This window comes from Lissotriton helveticus, chromosome 4_2 (genome assembly GCF_964261635.1).
Source record: "Lissotriton helveticus chromosome 4_2, aLisHel1.1, whole genome shotgun sequence".
Classification (NCBI taxonomy): Eukaryota; Metazoa; Chordata; class Amphibia; order Caudata; family Salamandridae; genus Lissotriton; species Lissotriton helveticus.
This window is the reverse complement of record NC_136064.1, coordinates 40,699,612-40,722,814: the sequence shown is the minus strand read 5'-3', so window position 1 is coordinate 40,722,814 and position 23,203 is coordinate 40,699,612. Positions and strand designations below refer to the sequence as shown.

Below are 23,203 nucleotides of genomic sequence, written 5' to 3'. Positions count from 1 at the left end.
ACCTGCGCTGAAAGGCTGCGCAGCAGCCTTCGGCAGGCGAAACCCAAAAAGGGGGTGTCAATGCAATGCCACGACGGGCTGTCATGCATATAAAATGCTTCCGGTTCGCGGCTGGAATGCGGGGGCGCGATTGGATCCCACGAAAGGGGGGGGGGGCGCGAGGGCAGCGTCGGAGATGACGCGTTTCCTCACCCCCTCCCTCCTTGTGAATAGGGGCTAGGGGGGACCGCCATAATGGCGGCCCGTCCGATTCTGGTCCTGGCTCCTGTAATACTGCTTGACTGTTCATGGTTTCGACCATGTCATCCTCATTCTAGTGCGTGCAGTTTCTAGGCTGCCCAACTCTCTCTGAATCCCAGGGAGGAAAGATTCATTGCAGCAACTTTGGCTGTGGACTGCTCTGCAGGAATGATCACAATTACTGATCATTGTATACACAAATTCCCCAAGAACTTGCGCTAGAAACTTTGGAACTCTTTCTGGACAAACAAGAGCAACCTGGTAGAGTGCCAACCAATTTTATACTAAAGCTAGCAAAATTTGCACTGCAAAAAAACTATTTCCAATTCGACACAGATTTTTACTTCCAAACCAAAGGGGTAGCAATGGGTTGCCCCTTTGCTCCAGAGCTGGCGGTCCTGTTCATGGGCTTATATGAGGACAAATGTATATATAACAATAACACTTTTGCTGAGCATATCACAGCATACATGCGTTATATAGATGACGTCTTCTTTATTTGGTCTGGCTCACAAGAGAGGCTGACTGAATTTCTGACCTGGCTCAACATGAGGACAGAAGATATTAAATTCAGCCACACTTCATCAAACAAAAGCATTACATTTCTGGATGTACAAGTATACTCCACAGAAGGCACACTGGGAACTACCCTGTTTCGGAAATCTACTGATAGGAATAAGGCATTACATTTCACGAGTCCTCTCCCAAGGAGCCTAAAGCAAAATCTGCCCTTTAGCCAATTTTTAAGGATTCGGCGGAATTGTTCAAATAAGGAGGAATACTTTAAACACGCCAACAATCTGAAAGAACGTCTAACAGAGAGGGGTTACCCTAAAAAGCTACTAAAACATTCTTTAAAGAGAGCTTGGTGGGTTCCTACGGAGACACTGCTCCAAAAGAAAACGCTAAATGAATTGAAAAGGATTGTATGCGTCACTACTTTTGGTCCTAACACGCATCAATTACGGAAACTGGTACTACAGAATTGGCACCTGGTAAAAGATCTCCACTGTGACTTATTGGACCCTCCGTTTTTCGCTTATAAAAAAGAAAAAAGCGTGGCCAATCACATTGTAAGGGCAGCTTTGCCAAAAGATCCAAAACCATCACTAAGAAGCATGATTGGTTTACCCCCGGTTACTGGACATCATAAATGCGGGAACTGTACCTGCTGTGACTCAACGGAAGAAGGCACTGTCTTCTGTTTTGAAAGAATTTATTGGAAACATACAACCTTCACGAATTGCCTAACAAAAAATGTAGTGTATGGCATCTGGTGCCCATGCCCCAAACTCTATATTGGAAAGTCGACACAGGAGATAAGACAGAGAATCACACAGCACAAGTCAATGATTAAAAAGAAAGTACCAAATGCACCTTTAGTCCATCATTGGTCCACACTTGACCACAAAGAATGCGACATATACGCTGGACGATCATCTCCAAAATTGAAAACGATCCACGTGGAGGCGATATGGATTTGAAACTAGCACAACGAGAAGCATTTTTAATAATGAAGTACAATACGGCGACTACAGGACTTAATGAGATTTCTGAGATTTACAGGGGGACCCTGGTTAAGCCTTTCACGGTCAATAAATTCTAATGAGGTGGCAAAAGACAATCAAGTACAGCACTGCAGCCATTTCAACCACAATACCTCCAACACGTGACTAAGTGTTCCTAACCGTGCTTTCCGGTCCATTTATCAAATAACCACCACCAGGCACCCCCATAATGCGCACATCACCTATTAAGAATAACACAGAAAAGGCATTCTATCAACCCACTTAAATTTAATTTTGAAGGGGACTACATTGCCCACAATGCCTTGCACTGGACAATAGCTATATTTAGGCTTCTGCCAATGCTTTTTCATTATGTTTTATCTTTTTCTAGTACCAACAATATAACCGGGTGAATTTTGTAAAACGAGTACAAGAATTATACTATAAACGTTCATGTAGCACGATTTGTAGTGTTGCGGGCCCTTTAAGATCATAGGAGATCATCCCCAGGAAGTAAGCTTGTTGTCAATCTATGGACGCGCTGGTTTCATTCATGCAGCAGACACTCGACAGCACAAGTGAGTCATCTTTCTAAACCGCTTCACTTTTGACACGGTGAAATGCATGGTAGCAGTACCGTTACTAATTTCAGCATTTTCGTGCAGTTTAATTGCGGTTCCTGTCGATAAAGAAAACGGAAACACTTTCAAACAAACCGCCATGGGAAACCCGGGCTAATACCTGCCACGCTGAAACCGGGTAAGCGCATTTAAGTTAGGAGCAGTCACAATTTGAAATGTATTGCGCTTTTTAAATAAGACAGCACCGATTGAACCTCCCCCTCTTTTATAGGCATTCAAGACAAGTTCTAAAGATAGCGAAGGTGAGCCACACTATCTGTTCAAGACATAACAATCACTACAGGCTATTCAACCATAGATTGTTATAAATGTCGCGTTTTGTGTTTTTTTGTCTTTTTGTGCAGACTTATTTACACCAGACCGAGGCCCCATTAGCAGGTGAATTAAGGTAGGCGTTGTCAAGCCGGATGGTGGCTGTTTTTGAAACGCAGTTTGTCTGCTTTTATTAGTTACCTTAGCCCGTTTTGTTTTTGTAGAAATCACCCTGGTCTTGAGGAGAACCCCGTTAATAGGGGGTTCGAAACGCGTCGACCTCATAGGTCCGTTGTCAGTGTAAAATTGAAAGCAGTGATCCATCAACAATAAAAAGATTTGTTTTGGTTATAATTGACAAATGTACATTGTATCATACATTTGAATGGAATATTGACACGGATCCATACCTCAGTGGTATTTTGTTTTTGTTGTAGAGATATACATTGTATAAATGAGGTGTGAAAGTTTCAGTATGAGTGATTTATAGGAGTGTCTTGTATAGAGTTGTCTATTTTTGTATCTATTTGTACAGTTTGTTTATATTCGTGAATATGCACAAGAAATTCTGTTTGAATAATATAAACAAAAAAATCTTTTGAAAACATGTTTGAATAAAAATAATATGATACGTTCAAATAGACTGCTATGTTTCATTCATAACAGGTCATTTTTTGCTATTACAAACGGAGTAAGCTCAGTACTGGCATTTGTATCGTTGGTTTAGTTCAGATTTAACTCAGCCTTGCTGTTTTAGGAGTCAAGACCCAGTTTTGTTTTTCCACAATTACTGATCGGCATCTTTTCAACTCTACTCTGAGGCTGCCTTTCTCCCTTCCCTTGACCACCCTGAGCAGTTCAAAAGAGGCCACTGATGCCCTCCACGGAGCTCAAGTCTCATGTGATTAAAAAATGATTTCCCTTTAAGAGATAAAGCAGCCGAAAGGCGTTCCCGATGGGCCTAAGGAGATTGTCCATAATAAGTGTCCTGGAGTCTCCCAAAATGAGAGGTCAAGAAGCTTAAGTTGCAGCCTTGGTACCGAGACTCACACTGGAATCCATCCTGTGATTCTGGGCAAATCATTTAATCTGGACGTGGATAAAAGATGTGTAAGCGGTCTAATGCCACCTATAATAGTGTGCATTAATGGGTTTATAATTGCCACAGCTGGTTTCCTGCAACCACTTGAGGTGCTGTCCAGGGGCATCTTGAACCCCCTGCCCCCCGCCCTGCCTTAGCAGTTAAAACAGGGGTTGAGTTCTTGATGAGCCTCTCCTGTCTGCAGCTCCGCAGATAAAGGCTCTTGAATAATGTGAAAGGGGGTGAGTGGTTGGTTATGTAGGTGAAAGGAATGACGGATAGGTGTGTGAGTGAAAGGGTGGATGGGTGACTGTAAGGGTGGATGATGAATGGATTAATACATGGGTGAAAAATGGATGTAAGGATGGAAAAGTGAAAGAGAGGATGGATGAAAGTGTGGATAGGTGGATAAGTGAAAGAATGGATGGATGAATGAGAGGGTAGATTGATGGATGACAGGGTGAATGGTAGATGGATGATGAGAAAGGATTGATGGGAGGAGTGAAAGGGTAGACAGATGGGCAAAATGTAGGGGTGGATTGATGATTGAACAAAAGGGTGAATTGGTGGATGAGTGAAAGGTTGGATATTGGGACATTGTGAACTTCCTAACTTTAGAAGCTACAACGAGGTGGAGTTCTTGATGGGCCGCCTCTGTCTGCAACTTGACAGACCAAGGGGAGTTAGTCAGTGAAAGGCTAGATGGATGGATGTGTGACTTTAAGGGTTGGTGGATGGGTGAGTATAGGGATGGATGTGTAGATGGATGGATTGATGAATGACGTAAAGGATGGATGTGGAAAGGATGGATGGATGAAAGGATGGATCAAGGATGTATGAATGCATTATTATAAAGGTGGATGCATGAGTGAAAGAATGGATGGATGAATGGATTAATGAAAGGGAGGGTGGATGGGTGGATGGATGGATGAGTGAAAGCAGGGTAGACGAGTGAGGGGATGGATGAATGAGTGAAAGGGTAAATGGATGGATAGATGAGTGGTTGGGTGGAAGGATGAGTAAAAGGATGGATGATTAGATGTCTGAGTGAAAGGATGGATGGATGAATGAGTGAAAGGGAGGATGAATGAACGAGTGCAAGGATGGATGGATTCAAATGATGGATAAATGACAAAGGATGGATGGGTAGATTAGTGAAATGGTGGATGTAGAGACGGTTGAGCGAAAGGGTGGATAGATTTTGAGATGGATGCATAGGTTTGAATATGGTTGGACGGAATGGTGAAAGACTGAATGATAAATGAAAGAACGCATGGATTACCGAATGTAAAAGTTAAATCGCAGATATCAGCAGGTGGATGGAAGGATGAATTGATAGATGCTTGGATGGAGGAGACAAGAGAGCTCTTCTGGGTGGGGTTGTGATGACTTGCTTTGTTTGCTTGGTGCCTTAGGAGCTCTGATAATATTTGGGCTACTCCCTTGGCTGCGACCTTGCTCTCTTGGGCACAGGCAGTGTCCCTGTTAAGTTAATTTGCTACAAAGACCCAGGCAGGCTGGATTAAGGGCGAGGGATCGATAGGATATGGCCTCAGTGGTCACGTCTTGAGCTCAAGTAATGGGAAACTTCTCCCTCCTTCCACCTTGAGCTAGGAAAATAGCTCAGGAGACTAGAGCAGCTTTTGTGTATAACCTGGTGCATCCATTTCACAAGTACATTTATTTTATTTATTTTAAGAAATACCTTTCATTTTAACCTCACAGTGCTAAACTCCTGGATATGGGATAGTAGTTGCAAGGGACAGTGGAAACAGTCACTTCAGTCTGACAGTTTTTATTTCCATATTTTTAAGCACAGCCCTTTCCTTGCCCATGGTTTTGTTTCCCATAATAAGTGTAATGTTAGTACTTATGAGCTTCTGGCATGGTCTAATCCACAGATTTGGCCCTCAGGGAATCAGTTCAACATTGCTTTATTAACCTTCTTACTTTCTCAAATTTGCTTGAAAATGCACCATTTGCCCACGCCTTTTTCAAGGAATGCAAAATAGTAGGTTAGAAAATAGCGATTAATTAATAGTGATTCCTAACGATTTGCAATCGCAATTAGGTAATCGCTAGTAGGTAGTAATACTTAATTTCTTCCTATGGCATAGCTGCAAGTATTTTTACATTACATAGTTTGCGATTACCTAATTGGTAATCGCAAATTAAGTATCGCAATACCAAGGTTGCCCGGGAGCCTAATGCCCCCTCTGCCCCCCCAAAAAGTGCACATGTAAAGCGCACACATGCCCTATGACACAAAAATGCATTTTTAAAAATGTGCATATGGTTACCATAGACTTGGAGTAGATGTTAAGAGCATTTTGTAAACGCACAGTTAGCATTTAGAAAATTCTTGGTACATGTACAAAGGAAATCGCAAATTGCGATTCCCCATTTCTAGTGGCAATTTTAGCGATTACATAAAATTACGGCCACAAAGCTGTTCATACATCTTGAAAGGCTATTTTGATTTGTTTGATATGCAAAATCGTTTGATACATGGGGCCTAAAATGCCACGTAATGTACCATTTAAGGTTACCGTCCCTACCTTTACCCTGAGGCACCTCCCATGTATAATTAGACGACTTGTGGTTGTAATGGTCAGGTAGATATGTTGTATTAGATGATGGGGAGCAGTGTTTAGCCATTTTTCTATGAATTAATCCTTGATATGTTGATGTGCAGGAATCCTGTGCTGGGGAGAGGTAGTGTGCAACCTTTGAGTGTGAGAGCCCCGCTGATGTTCGGGTTATGTTATGTTATGTTATGTTATTAAGCTTTTGTATAGCGTACAGCTACTCACAAGGAGTGTCCCGACGCTTTCCACCATCAACTCATAATGAAATAACACAACACAGCTAAAAACAAACAACAGAACAAAACAAAAACAGTAGGCAGTTAAAACAGACTAGGAGTTAAAAAGCCAGGTCTTCAGGCCCCTCCTAAACTGGAGCAGGTTGGCAGTACTCCGAAGAGAAAATGGAAGCAGATTCCAAAGCTGGGGGGCTCTGCAGCCAAAAGACCGCCCTCCTGCACGGGCCTTCCTCACCCGTGGAACCACCGCTTTACAGAGAACTTCCGAGCGGAGGGAACGAGCTGGACGATAAAAAGTCAATCTCCGCTGCAGATATCCCGCTCCTGATCCATGCAGAGCTTTATGCATCAGGGTCAAGGATTTAAACTGGATCCGCTTCCTAATGGGGAGCCAGTGAAGCGTCTGGAGCAGCCCGGAAGCTCGAGCTCGTCTCCCTAAGCCAAAGATCGCCCGGGCAGCAGAGTTCTGCACCACCTGAAGGCGCTGGACCAGATAATCGGGAAGGCCGAGAAAAAGAGCATTGGCGTAATCTAGCCTCGAACCGACCAGAGCCTGCACAGTAATCCTCCTGTGCTCCTCAGATAACAAAGGCAAAAATTTGCGGAGCATTTTCAGTAATCCGTAGCAGGTGCCGGCCAGGCCAAGAATGTGAATTCGGAGCGACAGCTGATTGTCTAGCTTGACGCCCACATTTTTGGCCACCACGGAGGACTGTGCGGGAGGACTCATGTCGGACGGCCACCAATGCTGCCACTCCGGATCGGCAACGCAACCAAAAAATAAAATCTCGGACTTGCCCGAGTTGGCCCTCAGACCGTTCCGCTGGAACCAGTCGAAGACCAGCGCAAGGCAGTCCCGGATTCTCTCTCCCACAAACTCTTGATCTTTCCCGCATGTGAAGAGGAGTTGCGTGTCGTCGGCATAAGAGACGATCTGGGCCCCATACGCCTCCACCAAGGCCGCCAGAGGGGACATAAAGATGTTAAATAATGTGGGGCTCAACACAGAACCCTGTGGAACCCCAACTCCCAAAGGCGGCATCTCGGCGGAGCTCTGGGAAACCCAGACCGTCTGGCGGCGGCCTTCCAGGAAAGAAGTAAACCACCTGAGCACCGTCCCCCTCAGGCCGATGTCATAAAGCCTAGTTAGAAGCGCCTTATGGGGGACGGTGTCGAAAGCCGCCGACAGATCTAACATGACCAGCATGGCCCTGCCGCCGGCATCCAGAGTCTCCCTGATGATCTCAGTCACCTCTATCAAAGCTGATTCCGTACTAAAATTAGGACGGAAGCCCGATTGAGATGGATGGAGCAGATTATTGGCTTCCAAAAAACTAGACAGAACACCGTGGGCATGTTTTTCCGTCAGCTTCGCTAGTGCTGGTAACAGCGAGATTGGCCTGTAGTTCGCCAAGACTTCGGTGTCAAGGCCCGTTTTTTTTAGGAGGGGGATCACCATCGCTCTTTTCCAAGAGCTGGGGACCCGTCCCTCCCTCAGGGAGGCATTAAGGATGGAGTTGACCAAAGGGTTCACCACTGCCGCCATCCCGGCCAAAAATTTGGCAGGGCAGGGGTCAAGTGGCGAGCCAGATTTAAGGTTGGCCAACAACGTATGAGACGCCTCGCTGGAAACAGTAGGAAAGTCGGACAGCACTGCCGCAGAGATCTGCGGCAGTCTACAGTCCACCCTCGCACCGCTGCCTCCATCCGGTTCCTCCACGAAGGTGGCCTGAATGGCCTTGATCTTATTTGTGAAGAAACCAGCGAGATCGCATGCCCAAGCGTCCGCCGAAGCTGGTGGGGGCGGATGGGGAGCTGGGGATCGTAAACTCCTTCACAATATTAAAGATCTCCTTACAGGAGTTCGCAGATGCCTCTATCCTCCTAGCCAGATAAACCCTCTTGGCACCGAGAATGTCCCGATGGTAAGCCTTCAACACCGCCTTGTAGGCAAGTTTAGCCTCCCCATCGTACACAAGGCGCCAGGCCCTCTCGGCCACCTTGCACTGCCTACGAGCCACACGGAGCGCCTCCGTAAACCACGGGGCAGAGTGCCGAACCACCGTGGACCGGGGGACAACCTTGGGGGCAAGATCATCCAGCCGATCGGTAAGCCAACGCTGCAAAGTCTCTGTGTCGCTATCCAGGTCACCCGAGAGAAGACAAGGGTGCTCCAGCAGCGCCTGCTCGAGCAAGTCGGGAGTTACTCTATGAAGCGCTCTCGAGGCCGGTCTGAGCGAGGTAGGCGCTCTGTAATCCGGACGCGCACATTCCAGCACCAAAAAACTAATCAACCGGTGATCAGTCCAGTCGGGTGCTCAACAAACTGGAACTTTATCGTTAAAGGTCAGCATTTGCTCACAAAACCGCTGTCCTTTGATGAAGAATAAATAAAGGGGAGTTATTCATTTGTAAACTCCACCCCATAAAGATAGCAGGTTTCCTTCCTCTTGAACAATACATCCTGAGCTATGGTCTCCATGCTGTCACTTGCGCTCAGAGAGAGTGGACTGGATGTGGCTCCTGCGCCTTCAGAGGAAGTTGCATCTCTGGGCTGGTTGCAGTGCTTAATTTGTGAAACAATAAGAGCTAGGGCCGGAGGCCACTGCAGCGTGCATCACCCCTTGCCCCTGCCAGCGCGGCCAATGAAATTACCGACAGAACTACCATTCATTACACTCTGACAAGTGTAACAATTCGGACTATCCCAGGCCCCCAAAGCCATCATAATGTCTTGGACGGCAGGTATCTGAATGTACATTCAGTTATTAAACAACTCTTCTTGTGCTCATCTGTAAATTAGACAAGCAGCGTCACCACGTGGCAGACTGCCATAAGTGCCGGTGTTGACAATTTGGTGGCGGAGCGGAGCACCGAAATCCACCGGCTAAAATGAAGCACTGGCTGGTTGTGAGAAGAAATCTTTATCACCCGTTTTGTTTCTTGTGTGTTTCTTTCCGTATGGGGTGTGCTTGTAGCTGAGAAACTGTTCCATGAAAATACCCTTTATCCATCAGCAGGTCCACTGCAGTTGTGTTTATGCAGATGCAAATGTTTCCACTTAGTATTAGACTTAGCACTCTTGCTTTTATGTCACAATCTGTTGCTTAATTTGCATATTTCTACAAAAAATTATGCGCCACTAGCTTATTGTCACTCGTGGTGTACACATTGACACATTGGCAGACCCTTTACAATGGTTGTCAGGTCACTTTTCAGTAGTGGATTGCAGCATTCTGGTGTAAAACTAGTATTCATGAGAAGAAACATTTGCCGAGAAAAGAACCCAGCAAACAAACTCTTATGTTTTAAAATGTAAGTCAAACACTGGGAAGTGATGATTCTTTTTTTCTTATAAAAATGTTTAGTTTCTTATCCACACAAACTCATGTTGTACCAGAGACACTGGTATCAGCAGTAGTTTCTGAAAGGAAACTCCGGGCCTGATTAGAAGTAGAGGTTATGTAACGATACAATGGGGGACGTTATTCATCAGTGCTTAAAATAACACTTTTTATGAGTTTATGGGAAATAGCATGCAGAGTTTGGTGTTTAAAGCACCAAAATCCGCATGATATGGGAAATACCATATGTTTTCACTTGTTAAATTTCGGCGGCTTTGACCTGCAAAAGGTTAACTAATGTTTGGTTATTAAATACAACAGAGAATTATCGGATGTGTTAAATGAAACCAAATTCGTAATTTCCTCCTGTGCATAAATATGGGTTTAAGCTTGGAATGAAATTTTTCGGCCAACTTGTAATCATGACCTCAAAGAACAGAAAAATCCCAAGCATGTTACTTCACTTTTTAAGGTGCAATGTTTCGAATCTTTCAATGACTGAAAGAAAAACACTTACATTATTGATATGTAATGTACAATACTGTTCTGAAGGGCTTCCCCAAATACAATTGATGTTTCTAAAGGTGCAAATGTGGATTTAGATTAAACCCAAAACTGAAGACCATCTCTAACTTATGACTGGACACCCTAAATTTAAGCGACACATGTTTCATTACAACTGTCAAATGTACACTCATTTTCCTCTGCACTCAAACGAACTTGTGCAGACGTCTTGTAGCAAACTATGTTATCAGAGGTGGCTCCTCCGCTGCTGTGGAGGAGCGGCGCCCCACTGGCTAAGAGCCAGCAGCTGAAAAATAAAACAATAATTTATTATTGTTTTTTTTTTTGGCTGCTGGCCAAGCCAGCATTTTTAGGGTGGAGCAGGGCTGTGCGTCACAGTGAGGAGTGGTTGGTGCACTTCTAAGTGTGCATGTCTGGTTGGTCGTCTGTCTTAGGCCGGCCAAATGAACATGCGCAGTTAGGTTTCTCCAACCCAGCTGTATTGGGCAGCCAGGTTGCAGAAAAGGCACAGACTCTTTGTGCCTGAGAGAGCGCTAAACCAGCCACTCAGGTCAATCTCCATTCTGCTCTCATGCAGCAGGAGAGCAGCTCGGGGATTGCACAGGGAGTCTCTGATGCTTTCTCAGGGGCTGCTGGGACCAGGAAGCAGAGGAGCAATGAGGTGTGTGGTGGCAGAAGCAGCATCAGGTAAGTTTAATTTCTTTATTGTCAACCCCACCCCTGCTCACTGACCACTGCCCAGTGCCCCAAAGTTCCCCCTCAACCCTTTTTCAAATGTGTTAGCCACCTCAGTATTTCAATCTTGAAATTTGAAGGCATGGTGTCGATAAACTAGTCTTTCTAAAAGCAAAAACATTATTTTTTGGGAGAATTACTTTACTTTCTTAAGAAGCCGTAGAATTGTATACTGTGTTTGCGATACCTTTGTTATTAATGTATGTTAAAATGACTAAAGAGCAAAATATAGTTACAGAATGTGCAGCATAATTGGGCTTTTCTTGCAGCATTGTTTATTTAACCCCATTGCATAATTTGGTCCTCACTACCACATAATTACACTAGTGCTGGCTATGAACTTTGTAGTTAAACTTTATAGTAATCATTAATCCAATCCAATCCCAAAAATCTTTATTTCGGCCATATAGACCATAAAAGATGCAATAAAAGGCATTGCATACAATAAAAAACACATTTTTCAGTAGAAATACATAATAAAAATACATAGTATAAAATTCACTCGCCCAGCGGGGAAGGAATTAAAAGCGCTAAAAAGTTCAGGAGGCTTCAGAGGTTTTTTTCTTTCTAATCAACCATATTGCCATAAGAAATTTGGAAACAGCGAACACAATATGGCCTAGGGTACTGGTTTTCAGGATCCTGTATGCCTGTGCATACTCTCTGAACCCTAGGTTCTTACATACTGGCGCTATCCAATGTTTCCTGGGCCTTTGATAAGCGGGGCACACAAACAAAATGTGGAGATCATCTTCCAAGTGGCTATTGCAGCAGGGACATGTTTTGTCGTCCCCGTTGGTCCACTTGCATGTGTATGAGTTAATAGGGAGTGTGCCAAGCCTCCATTGAACAAACAGTTTCCTCGCCAGTATAGGGAAGATAAAATCCATAAAAGGTTCAAAAGCATATGAATTTTTGGATTCTAAAAATCGCAAGGTAAGGTGCCGCTGTTTTGAGCGTCCATCAGATGTGCAAGGGACCTATCTTTAAAAATTTGTGACAGGGCTTTGCGCGAGATTGATTGACAGCCATGCGCAGGGTCCTCCCAGAGGTCGCGGAGATTCATAGCAATCAGTTCGTTTTTCACAAAGGCAAGCCAGGGGATTTTACCACTACAGTTGAAGCTCATGACGTGGGCAAGATCCTCCCTATAATTATGGAGTTCATTCGTAGACCAGAGCCTGTGCCAGAACTTCACTGGCTTTGACACAAGCTCCTCTGCAATAGGGGGGAGACCCATGTCCATTCTCAAGGGCAAAAGTGGCATGGCACGTGGGAGAGCCAATAAGCGCCTTAAGAAACTGTTTTCAACTGTTGATAGGTCCTTCACCGCTTTATGCCCCCACAACTCACTGCCATACATGGCCGCTGCCTTAGCCTTGGACCTATAAGTTTCAAGGGCCGGACTTATGGGCTTGAAGGAAGAAGTTTTGGCCACCTTCAAAATTGCGCCCGACAGTTGGGACAGTTTAACCCTAGATCGTACTATCTGGCGGTCCCAAGATTAATTTTCCTGCAATGTTACCCCCAGATATATAAAGGTAGACACCCTCTCAAGGCTGACAGTCCCCAGGGTGGGATTGGGCCTGGTTTTGGTAGGTGGATTAAAAATCATAAACTTAGTCTTCTCTGTGTTCACCTCCAACCCGTGCTGACGACAGAAAAGACCAAATCCATCCAGGATCCTCTGGATCCCCATGGGAGATTTGGAAAGGAGGAGGGTATCATTGGCAAACATAATTGCCGGTACCCTCCTGCCTGCCAAACATGGGGCGTCGTTGTTCTTGACTTTTTCCAGGTGAGAGATGACATTGTTAATAAATAAACAAAACAGGGTTGGTGCCAAGACACAACCCTGCCTCACCCCTCGACGGACAGGGAACCTGGATGATAAATTGCCATCCCTCCCACACCTGACCTGCGCATAGTTGTTCTCATGCAGCCTTGCTAAGATGTTAAGTAGCTGGGGGGGAACTCCTAGCTTTTCCAGCACCTCCCACAGTTTCCTGCGCGGGACTAGGTCAAAGGCTGACCTCAGATCCACGAAGACCATGTACAATCTTCCCCCCTCGATCCTCACCGTCTTCCAGTAGAGGAGAACGAGGCGGAAGATCTGGTCCATGGTCGACGTGTTTTTCCTGAAGCCAGCCTGCAGGGGACTCATGATGTCGTTATCCTCTACCCAGTCTAATAGATGGTTCAATATGAGACGCGCAAAAAGCTTTTGGGGGACATCTATAAGGCTAATTGGCCTATAGTTTGCCGGGCTCAGGGGGGACCCTTTCTTATGAATCGGCACTATTTCGGCCCCTAACCAAGAAGGAGGGACCGCCATACCTCCTAATATAGCATTAAAAAGGATAAGAAGGTACGGGCCCCAGATGTCAGGATGGTGTCTAAACAAATCACCGGGTAGCTTGTCCAGCCCCGGTGCCTTCCCCAGCGCCAAGCGCTCCAGTGCTATCTTCACCTCACCTAAGGAAAATTCCAGGGCCATATCTGGAGGACAGGGGAACTCCGCCGCCATCCCTTCGGGCCATAGAGTGGTTTCTTGGTATAATGCTCCGAAGTGAGCCTCCCAAATAGAGGGGGCAATATTGGGTACTACTGCGGATGTAAGATCCCCTGCTCCATTATTTACCAGGGCCCAGAATTTTCTAGAGTCTTTGGATTTCAGGGCTTCCATCAATTCGTGCCAATGGTTCCAGTCCCACTCTGCCCTTGCGCTAGCTAATGCTAACTTGTACTCCCTCCTAAGGGCTACAACCCTCTCCTTGTCACTACCTTCTTTAATGGCGGACAGTAGCTCAGATTTAGTTTTCCTACAAGTAGAGGTGTACCAAGTCGCAGTACGCGTCACTTTCCTTCTTAGGGGCACCACCGGGTTGAAAACATCTGCAAGGTCCCTGACCAAGGCCTGGTGGATGCCAGATAGTCTCTCATTGTAGTCAGAGGGTCTTAGTTGGTTAACGAGAGCATCCACCTCCTGGAACCTGGGGAGTGCTATGCCATATAACTTGTTAATAGCATCTTCTTTGTCAACCAACTTCCCCCATTTCACCCGACGCCTGCTTGTAGTAAGGAGTATATCCCCCTGTTCAACTCCGGTGTCAGTAGTTGTCAGCCCTGCTGCAGGGGCTGGATGCTGGATCTCCAGCAGAAGGGAATTGTGGTCACTATCTGTTCGCGGTACCACTCTAAAGTCATGAACTTTAGACCACAGGGAGATATCTATGAATATATAGTCCAGCCTTGACTCATGACCCTTTCTATTGAATGTGCACACCGATGGAGTGTCGGAAGGGGTGCGCCCATTGCACGCCCTCAAAGCAAAGTTCAAAGTGAGGGAAGTGAGTTGTATTGCCAACGGAGACCAAGCTTTGGGATGAGGTGAGGAGGAGGGTGGAACTCCCCAGTGATCATCCTCGGCTGTGAAGGGACCCTCTATTAGACCCTCCAGGGGTTCGAAGTGGCAATTGAAATCCCCTCCCATCACTATTTCCAGGTCACCTGGCAGTTGTCCTAGAAAAGATGAGAGTTCGACTAGGGTAGAGGATTCATTGCCCACAGCGACTGGTCGTGAATAAACATTAACAATGGCCCAAGTTCTTTTGCCGGGCCATCTGAGGAGCACACACTGGATGTCCTGTGAAAGTGTGTCCATCCTTTCCACCTGACACCCAATGTGACTTGCCACCCAAATTGCTAGACCACCCGAAGGTCTCCCCCTCCCATTCCACTTTGCCGGGATTTCAGAAATATCATACCCCCTCCTAGACAGTGGTTCCCTTGCCCACGTCTCCTGGAAAAGGAGGATATCACTTTTATTAACCAAGGTTTCCCACTCCAGGGTGCCTACCTTATTTGTAATGCCTGCCACATTCCAAGACAGAATATTCAACCCTGAGCTTTGGGGTTGCGAACCTACTTCACTTAATACGGGCGAGATGTCATGTGCATGCTTAGCCGGATCACCCAACCCGGTTATGGTGGACGACGGGATGGGTAATACAACAAGCTCCACTGGTTGCAATGTAGAAGCAGTGCATGTGCTTGATGATTCCTCCGCTTGAACTGGGATGCTTCCCAAGAAGGTCCCCCCCTCGTTGAGAGAGACCTTGATATTTTTGTCATTTGCGGGATAAGGTTTCCCCACCCCACTGTCTGGAACCCCAAGGGGGGATTTACCTGAGTGTTGTGGTGTATCTCCCCATTGTGGTCAATCTACTTGGTTCAGGCAGGAAAATCTGTTCTGGTGAATGAAATTGCCATGGACGGGAAGTGTGTTATGCTTGGGTCTGTACCGTGAGCCATCAATTGCGAAGCCCACTCTAGTCCAGCTCTGTTCCCTCCCCACAACTAAATTAGAGACATTTGGGTAGAAGTGTGAGAGGGATACTAAATCTATGTTGGACTTATCCGGCCTTACCAGCCAGTTGCAGATATAAGGAGCAACCAGTGGGCTTTTAAAGCTGATTATAATACAGTCCCCTACCCTATTCTTAGGGGTGACTCCAATCCATGGGATCCTTCTAACCATCAACACATCTCCTTTGATGTTAGGAGGGAGGGGCCTGTTAATGTTAAGCCAGCTGATTACCTTATTGCGAAGTGAGTCCTGTGGCTCTCTGGTGTCGCCATTGAGCTCAGGAACTCCCACCATAATCGCTGTATAGGGCACTGCCTCAGGGGGCAGGTTAACCGCCCTACGCCTAGTATTAGAGCTAATAGGACGACCAGTAAATTCATTGGTAGCACACCCCTCACTCAATGGTTGGGGTGGTGTCGGTGGCTTGGATCTTCTAGGTGCAGGGACAGGGGGCCTACGGGTTTGTGAAGGGGGCAGTAGGGGGACATGACTACCTGTAATACTGTGTTGAGCCCCAATCTGGGCCTGTGTGCTTGTTTCAACAGTAGAAGGTCCATTCCCCACAGGTTCTCTAGGAGCCGTCTGTGCACTTGAGCCCAACCCCCCGCTGGGACTATTTCTATAGTGTGCATTTTCTATAGCTGAGAGTCTAGCATCTATAGAGTCCAATTTAACAGATAGGGGTTCCAATAAATTCTTAAAAATGTCCGTAAGTGAACTAATTAGAGCATCTGTGATATTAGGTGGAGGACCCCCAAATATAAATGGCCCAGAGCACCCTGGTACAACTGTAACAAATGGCGAGCCTGTTTGACCAGACCCAAGACCCGGGGAAGTAATATCGGGAGATGCCGAAATATCCGTGCTGGCATCCAGTATTGGATTGGATATGTCCACTTTAGCCCTTTTTGCCCCGGTTAGCTCCCTTGACCTTTTCCTTTTCGGCGGATGGTCCACTCTGCTACCTACGGGTTCCGTTAGCACTACAACTTGGCCCCCAACCAACGACTCGGTCATTTCCACACAATTCACATAGGGAGTGGTCTCCACCACCCCGGAAGGACGCAAGGACTCACTATCCCTTGATAAGTTTGACGGGGTCCTGAGTTGTTGGAGGACTGACTCAATTGTCTCGTCAATGCTGTCCAAAAGTGAAAGATGGGTGTTGTGAAGGGGTATTGGAGTACTAACATCAATTAAAGAGGGGTCCGGAGGGCCCACAGACACATTTTCAGTGTTCACCTCAGGCAGAGTGTCTGGCACTGTGTGACCTTTCTTAACCGCAGCACTGGCCTTGGGAAAAAAATGTTCAAGTGTACCAGAGGACTGTTGAGCAGACTTACTCCTAGAAGCTCTGGCAGCCATGGGGAGGAAAAAAACGGGGGGAGCAGGCTAATAAGGGCAAGGGCAGAGACTTGGGTCAGACAAGACGTCAGAGGGGAGGCCCGGTCCGGTCTCTCCCGGCCTCTAACGGCCCGCTCTTTGCCCGGTCTTCGCCCCGCGCGCGTCCCGCGAGGCGCGTGACCAAGAGATCTTATTAATGGCAGGGGGGTGTGGCACTGGGAGGGGGCGCGGCGCGGGCGGGAAGAGGAACCAGCTGGCGGTGTTCTGCAGGAATGCTGGTCCTCGCAGTCCCGCTCGCCGCGCCTCTCACCTCCTCTGCGGCCAACCTCCAGGGAAACAGTCACTCCACCCAAGGGTCCGGTGTCCAGGCAAGACGGAACTGGTAAGCTACTCCTGTAGCGTTTAGCTGGCTAGCTGGCAAGTGTCTCTCTCTCAAGCGGCGCCCGCGAAGCGGGAGCCGCGAGAGGTTAAGAGCGTTCAGGCGAGGGGCGTGGCACTGGGAGGGGGCGCGGCGCGGGCGGGAAGAGGAACCAGCTGGCGGTGTTCTGCAGGAATGCTGGTCCTCGCAGTCCCGCTCGCCGCGCCTCTCACCTCCTCTGCGGCCAACCTCCAGGGAAACAGTCACTCCACCCAAGGGTCCGGTGTCCAGGCAAGACGGAACTGGTAAGCTACTCCTGTAGCGTTTAGCTGGCTAGCTGGCAAGTGTCTCTCTCTCAAGCGGCGCCCGCGAAGCGGGAGCCGCGAGAGGTTAAGAGCGTTCAGGCGAGGGGCGTGGCACTGGGAGGGGGCGCGGCGCGGGCGGGAAGAGGAACCAGCTGGCGGTGTTCTGCAGGAATGCTGGTCCTCGCAGTCCCGCTCGCCGCGCCTCTCACCTCCTCTGCGGCCAACCTCCAGGGAAACAGTCACTCCACCCAAGGGTCCGGTGTCCAGGCAAGACGGAACTGGTAAGCTACTCCTGTAGCGTTTAGCTGGCTAGCTGGCAAGTGTCTCTCTCTCGAGCGGCGCCCGCGAAGCGGGAGCCGCGAGAGGTGAAGAGCGTTCAGGCGGGGGGCGTGGCACTGGGAGGGGGCGCGGCGCGGGCGGGAAGAGGAACCAGCTGGCGGTGTTCTGCAGGAATGCTGGTCCTCGCAGTCCCGCTCGCCGCGCCTCTCACCTCCTCTGCGGCCAACCTCCAGGGAAACAGTCACTCCACCCAAGGGTCCGGTGTCCAGGCAAGACGGAACTGGTAAGCTACTCCTGTAGCGTTTAGCTGGCTAGCTGGCAAGTGTCTCTCTCTCGAGCGGCGCCCGCGAAGCGGGAGCCGCGAGAGGTGAAGAGCGTTCAGGCGGGGGGCGTGGCACTGGGAGGGGGCGCGGCGCGGGCGGGAAGAGGAACCAGCTGGCGGTGTTCTGCAGGAATGCTGGTCGTCGCAGTCCCGCTCGCCGCGCCTCTCACCTCCTCTGCGGCCAACCTCCAGGGAAACAGTCACTCCACCCAAGGGTCCGGTGTCCAGGCTAGACGGAACTGGTAAGCTACTCCTGTAGCGTTTAGCTGGCTAGCTGGCAAGTGTCTCTCTCTCGAGCGGCGCCCTTCTGGCTACGATAGGCAGACAAGTCTTGTGATAAATCGTGGATTGGAGTTGTTCCCTGGAAGGCTGGCATCATGAGTGCACCTCCTATTCTTTCCTTTCAAATCAGAAAGGTCCAGGCAACAGTCGAGGGGACCTGGAGTTAACAAGTTTGGCTTGTGTAACCTATTTGGGCTAATAGAAAGCATGAACGTCAATGAAGAAAAATGTCGGGAACAGCGGCAATGACATCACAAACCCTTTGATCTTCAGTTTCACTCATGCGTTTACACTTAAACACATTCACACGTAAACACACACTCACCAACTAGCACGCACACAACATACACTTAAAAACATTTTTTACTACCTCAGCTGCCACGGAAGGCCAAATCTAGCTAATTGTACTCTATTTTTTATTACACGAATGGTGAATAATGAGGTCTGGAAGTGTACTCCTGTGGTGGATTGGCACTTGAAGGAGAAATTCAAAAGGTAAAAACTTTTATCAAGACAAATCTGGTTAGTATATACGACCTGTGCTCCTTTGCTGTCAGCCTCAAACTGTGCCTAGGTGCCACCCCAACCATTGACTATCAATGATACTTTGTGATTCTTGGAACTATTCTAACATTTAATATCTCCAGTTCTTCTTATTGGATTTATGTCATTTTGGTGTAACTTTTTTTCATTTAACTTCACTCTGTTTTTGTTTGTGATTTTAGTGGTTTGGCATTTTGATTTTATTACTGTTTTGGTACATCATACCTACTTTACGCATTGTGTGTAAGTTAAGCCTGTCTGCTCAGGTTAATTTATTGTCTTACAGGGTTCACTTGACAAAGGTTGTAGTTAATTCTTGAGGAGGGTAGTACTACACCCAAAATAATCCAATTTCTAACACTCCGCCCTTTTCCCTCCCCAGGCCTCCCAATTGGATATGCACAAAACCAGAAATACCTGCACTGGGTATAATTTGCTAACTGCTTGCCACATTTGAGGAAGATTCATCAAACACTACTAAAGTTATACGCATGTCAAAAAGGTTATTTTCCACCTTCACCTTTGCCTCACCCTTAACAGCCTGGCATCAAACTTGACATACTAATAGCAAGCCAACCCTTCCAAGTATTTGCCAGTGTTGTGTTGATTTGTCACAACAGTGCCAATTTTATCAGCAAATGAACAATTTACCCACCACCCATTGAAGGATCTGCATCAACTTAAAAACACCGGGTGCCGACCAAACAGGCCAAGTCCCTACCGAACATTGTGCAGATTCATCACACAGTGCCAAAGTTAAGACCAAATCAAAAATATATTTCACCCCCGTTTAACTTTAGACTCCCTAGTGGATCTTCATGAACCCTGAAATACCTGCTCTGGGTGTAACTTACTACCAGCCACACTTGATGCAGATTCATCAAAGGGCACTCAAGTAATAGGCAAATAAAAATGTTATTGACCCCGCCCCCCCTTTATGTTTGCCCCTTACGATGAATTGGAACACAACATGCGTACTAATAGAAAAACTAATCCTAAAGAGATTCTAACCAATTTTATGTAGATAATTTACACAGTACCAAACTTATTAGCAAATTTCTCAAGATCTGAAAACAGTTATGATCCTTCTCGAAAATCTAGGCTTTTCCACCAACTAAGAGAAATCAGTCTTGACTCCTTCAAGGTCAATGGAAGTTTTGGGTTTCACTGTGGATACATCCAAATGTCTCCTCCTTCTTCCTTCCAAGAAGATTACCAAAATCAAGAAATACATTTGTCATGTCCTGAAAAAAGAAGACTTTCCACTCCGAGAACTGGCCAGACTTCTCGGTCTTCTATCCTCCTCTATCCAAGCAATATTTCCTGGACCTCTGAATTATCTAGCCCTCAAAAGAGTGAAAGCGAGAGCCCTGACATCTGGTCTTTGGTACGAAGATCACATCTCACTTGACCTAGATGCCAAGTTGGAACTGAATTGGTGGCTGGAAAACCTGGAAGCATGGACAGGAAAAGCGATTTTTGGATCAAAACCCAAATTCGTTTTGGAGTCAGATGCCAGCCTGCATGGTTGGGGAAATTGCGTTCTCGATCATAACACTGGTGGAGTCTGGTCTCCGGAAGAATCCTCTCAACACATAAATTACTTGAAACTCACAGCTGGTCTCTACGCTTTAATGAGTTTCAAACAGTTTCTCCAAGGGAGGTCAGTTGTCTTTAGATGGGCAACCTATCTGCAGTGGCCTATATAAATCGTCTAGGCGGAACAAAATCTGCAGACCTTTCGAATCTGGCCAAGAAACTCTGGATGTTCTGTCTAGAACACAAAATCGTTCTGAAAGCAGAATACCTTCCAGGCAAGACCAACTTCTTGGTGGATTGGAACTCCAGATTTCTTCTAGAACACAGCGATTGGACACTCGACGTTTCCATTTCCAACTGTCTCAACAAAGTTTGGGGACCCTTTTTGCAAGCAGACTAACTTTTCAACTAAAAAAGTACTTCAGCTGGATGCCCGATCACGGAGCTCTAGCTGTGAACGCCTTTCTCCAATCCTGGAAAGACCTGAGAGGCTATGCCTTTCCCCCCTTTGCTATGTTCCAAAGGGTTTTACAGAAAGTGAGAATCGAACAATGAATGATCCTTTGTTCTAGTAACTTCCTTCTAGCCTTCTCAGGCTTGGTTCCCAATGGCGCTGGAACTGGCTTACGACACTCCCTTCCTAATCCCTTTCATGGATCATCTCCTAACAGACGTAGATGGTGGAATTCACCTTCTGATCCAGACAGGGAGTTTGAACCTTCTTGCTTGGAGAGTGTCAGGAGATCTAACGAGATCTCAGGACTTTCGTCTACAGCTTCAGCTCCCCTCTGAGTCATGGTCTCCTGGCACCCACTACATATACAACCACATTTGGAGAACCTGGGTTCGTTGGTGCGTGGAGAGGAACCTGGATTCCCTTAAGGCACATATTGTTGACATAGTTAATTTCCTCTGTGAACAATTTGATAGGGGTCTTAGCTATAGAACCATCAATTGCTATAGATCCGCTATTTCTGCTGTTCATACTCTTGTGAATAGTAAGATGGTAGGTAAAAATGTTATCATTTATAGAGTTATGAAGAGCATCCGTCTAAGGAGACCTCCTAAACCAAAGTATGATTCTCTTTGGAATTTTAAATTAATCTTAGACTTTTTCAATAGTTGTCCTGATAACTCTTTCCTTAACAGAAAATTCCTCTCAATCAAACTTGCTACTCTTTTATGTCTTATTTCCTGTCGAAGACTCTCCGAAGTCAAAGCTTTAGAGATTTCTAATAGGTCCTATAACATGTTTGGTGTGAAATTTGAAATTTATAGAAGAACTAAAACTATGTCCGATTCAATTTTCTATCCTCGCTTTGACTCCTGCCCTAAACTTTGTGTGGTTGATTGTTTAAGAGAGTACAATTACAGAATGTCTATTCTTCTACCCCTGATGTCAAACAGTTACTCATTTCTTTTGTTAAACCACATAAAGCTATTTCTTCTACTTCCATTGCTAGATGGGTTAAAACAGCTATGAAATTAGCAGGTGTCGATTTACGTTAATATCAGGCTCATTCTCTTAGAAGTGCTATGGCCAGCAAGTCCCTCTGGTCTGGTGGTAAGCTGGATGATATTCTTAAAGCTGTTGATTGGTCCAATGCTAGCACCTTTGCTCGACACTACTGTAAGCCTATAGAACATATGTCTGATGTAGTCTTACAAAGCTACCAACATGCACAATGTAGCTTCTGTTCTTGTAATGAAATTGTGATTCTCCTATTACCATGACTAGAGAATCTGGATTTCATTAAAGACACGGAGGCTCACACTATCCCACCCATCCCTCCCTGATAATATGTTCCTTTCTATTTGCTTACTATGTTTACAGCCTTGACTAAATAATCTGTATTACCTTTTTACAATCTTGCTTACAGTTCTAACATATTGATTTATATTTATTGTGATACAATTTTATTGTCTTTTTATTTGTTTTGGTTTTCTCGAAATTTACGTTTTTATCTCTTTTTCAGATAATTCTTCTTAATTCCGAGATGATTGGATCCTTCTACAGTTTTACCGTCTTTGGATTTTTTCACCTGAAGTTACTTGGATATTTTGAAGTTTATTGTATTCTATGGACTTATCTGTATTTCCATATTTTAAAAAGGCAGATTCATGTTGACTCATACCCTTTATTTATTCTGAATGTTCTTTTTATGGAACCTTTTAACTATGATGTATGCGGCTGCTTAGAGACTGCATTAAAAGTTCATGCATAATGTGAGCCTCCAGGTCTTTAATGAAATCCAGATTCTCTAATCATGGTAATAGGATAATCGCAATTCCTGTGCAAACAAAAGTTTGTACAACAATCAGAATTATCATTTGTTTTCCGAAGGAAAACCTACCGGAATTTATTGTGGAAAAGGCCTTAGAAAAGGCAAAACATATCAAATTAAATACAGATGGGGAATGTTATGATTCATTTTAGACTTGAATAGTTGTTATTCACCACACGTGCTACATACCTCACCCCAGGCTAAGGGTATTTACCCCATGTAGTAAATACGCCACCGCACTATGCCCAACTTGTATTGAGGGTATCTTCCAAATTTCAGGTTTATTCCTCAAACAAGGCCAAAGTTCCTAATCAAAACATGGCTTTTCTACCGACAAAATATACAAAAGTGTTATCCCTTTCAATTGCACCCAGCACCTTTTTTACAAACACTAGTGTGAGAAGTTGGCCTGGTATATGTTGTCCAC

General features: G+C 46.1%; 1 protein-coding gene across 1 annotated transcript in view; it reads right to left on the bottom strand.

Annotated features, from left to right (window-relative positions):
* The window catches only part of LOC144751952 (Fc receptor-like protein 5), a 98,422-nt gene that overhangs the window by 47,059 nt on the left and 28,160 nt on the right, over positions 1–23,203 (bottom strand). Inside the window, exon 4 of the mRNA XM_078639915.1 lies at positions 10,955–10,960. Within this exon, the coding sequence (XP_078496041.1) occupies positions 10,955–10,960 (6 nt within the window). The remainder of the gene's footprint in view (positions 1–10,954; positions 10,961–23,203) is intronic.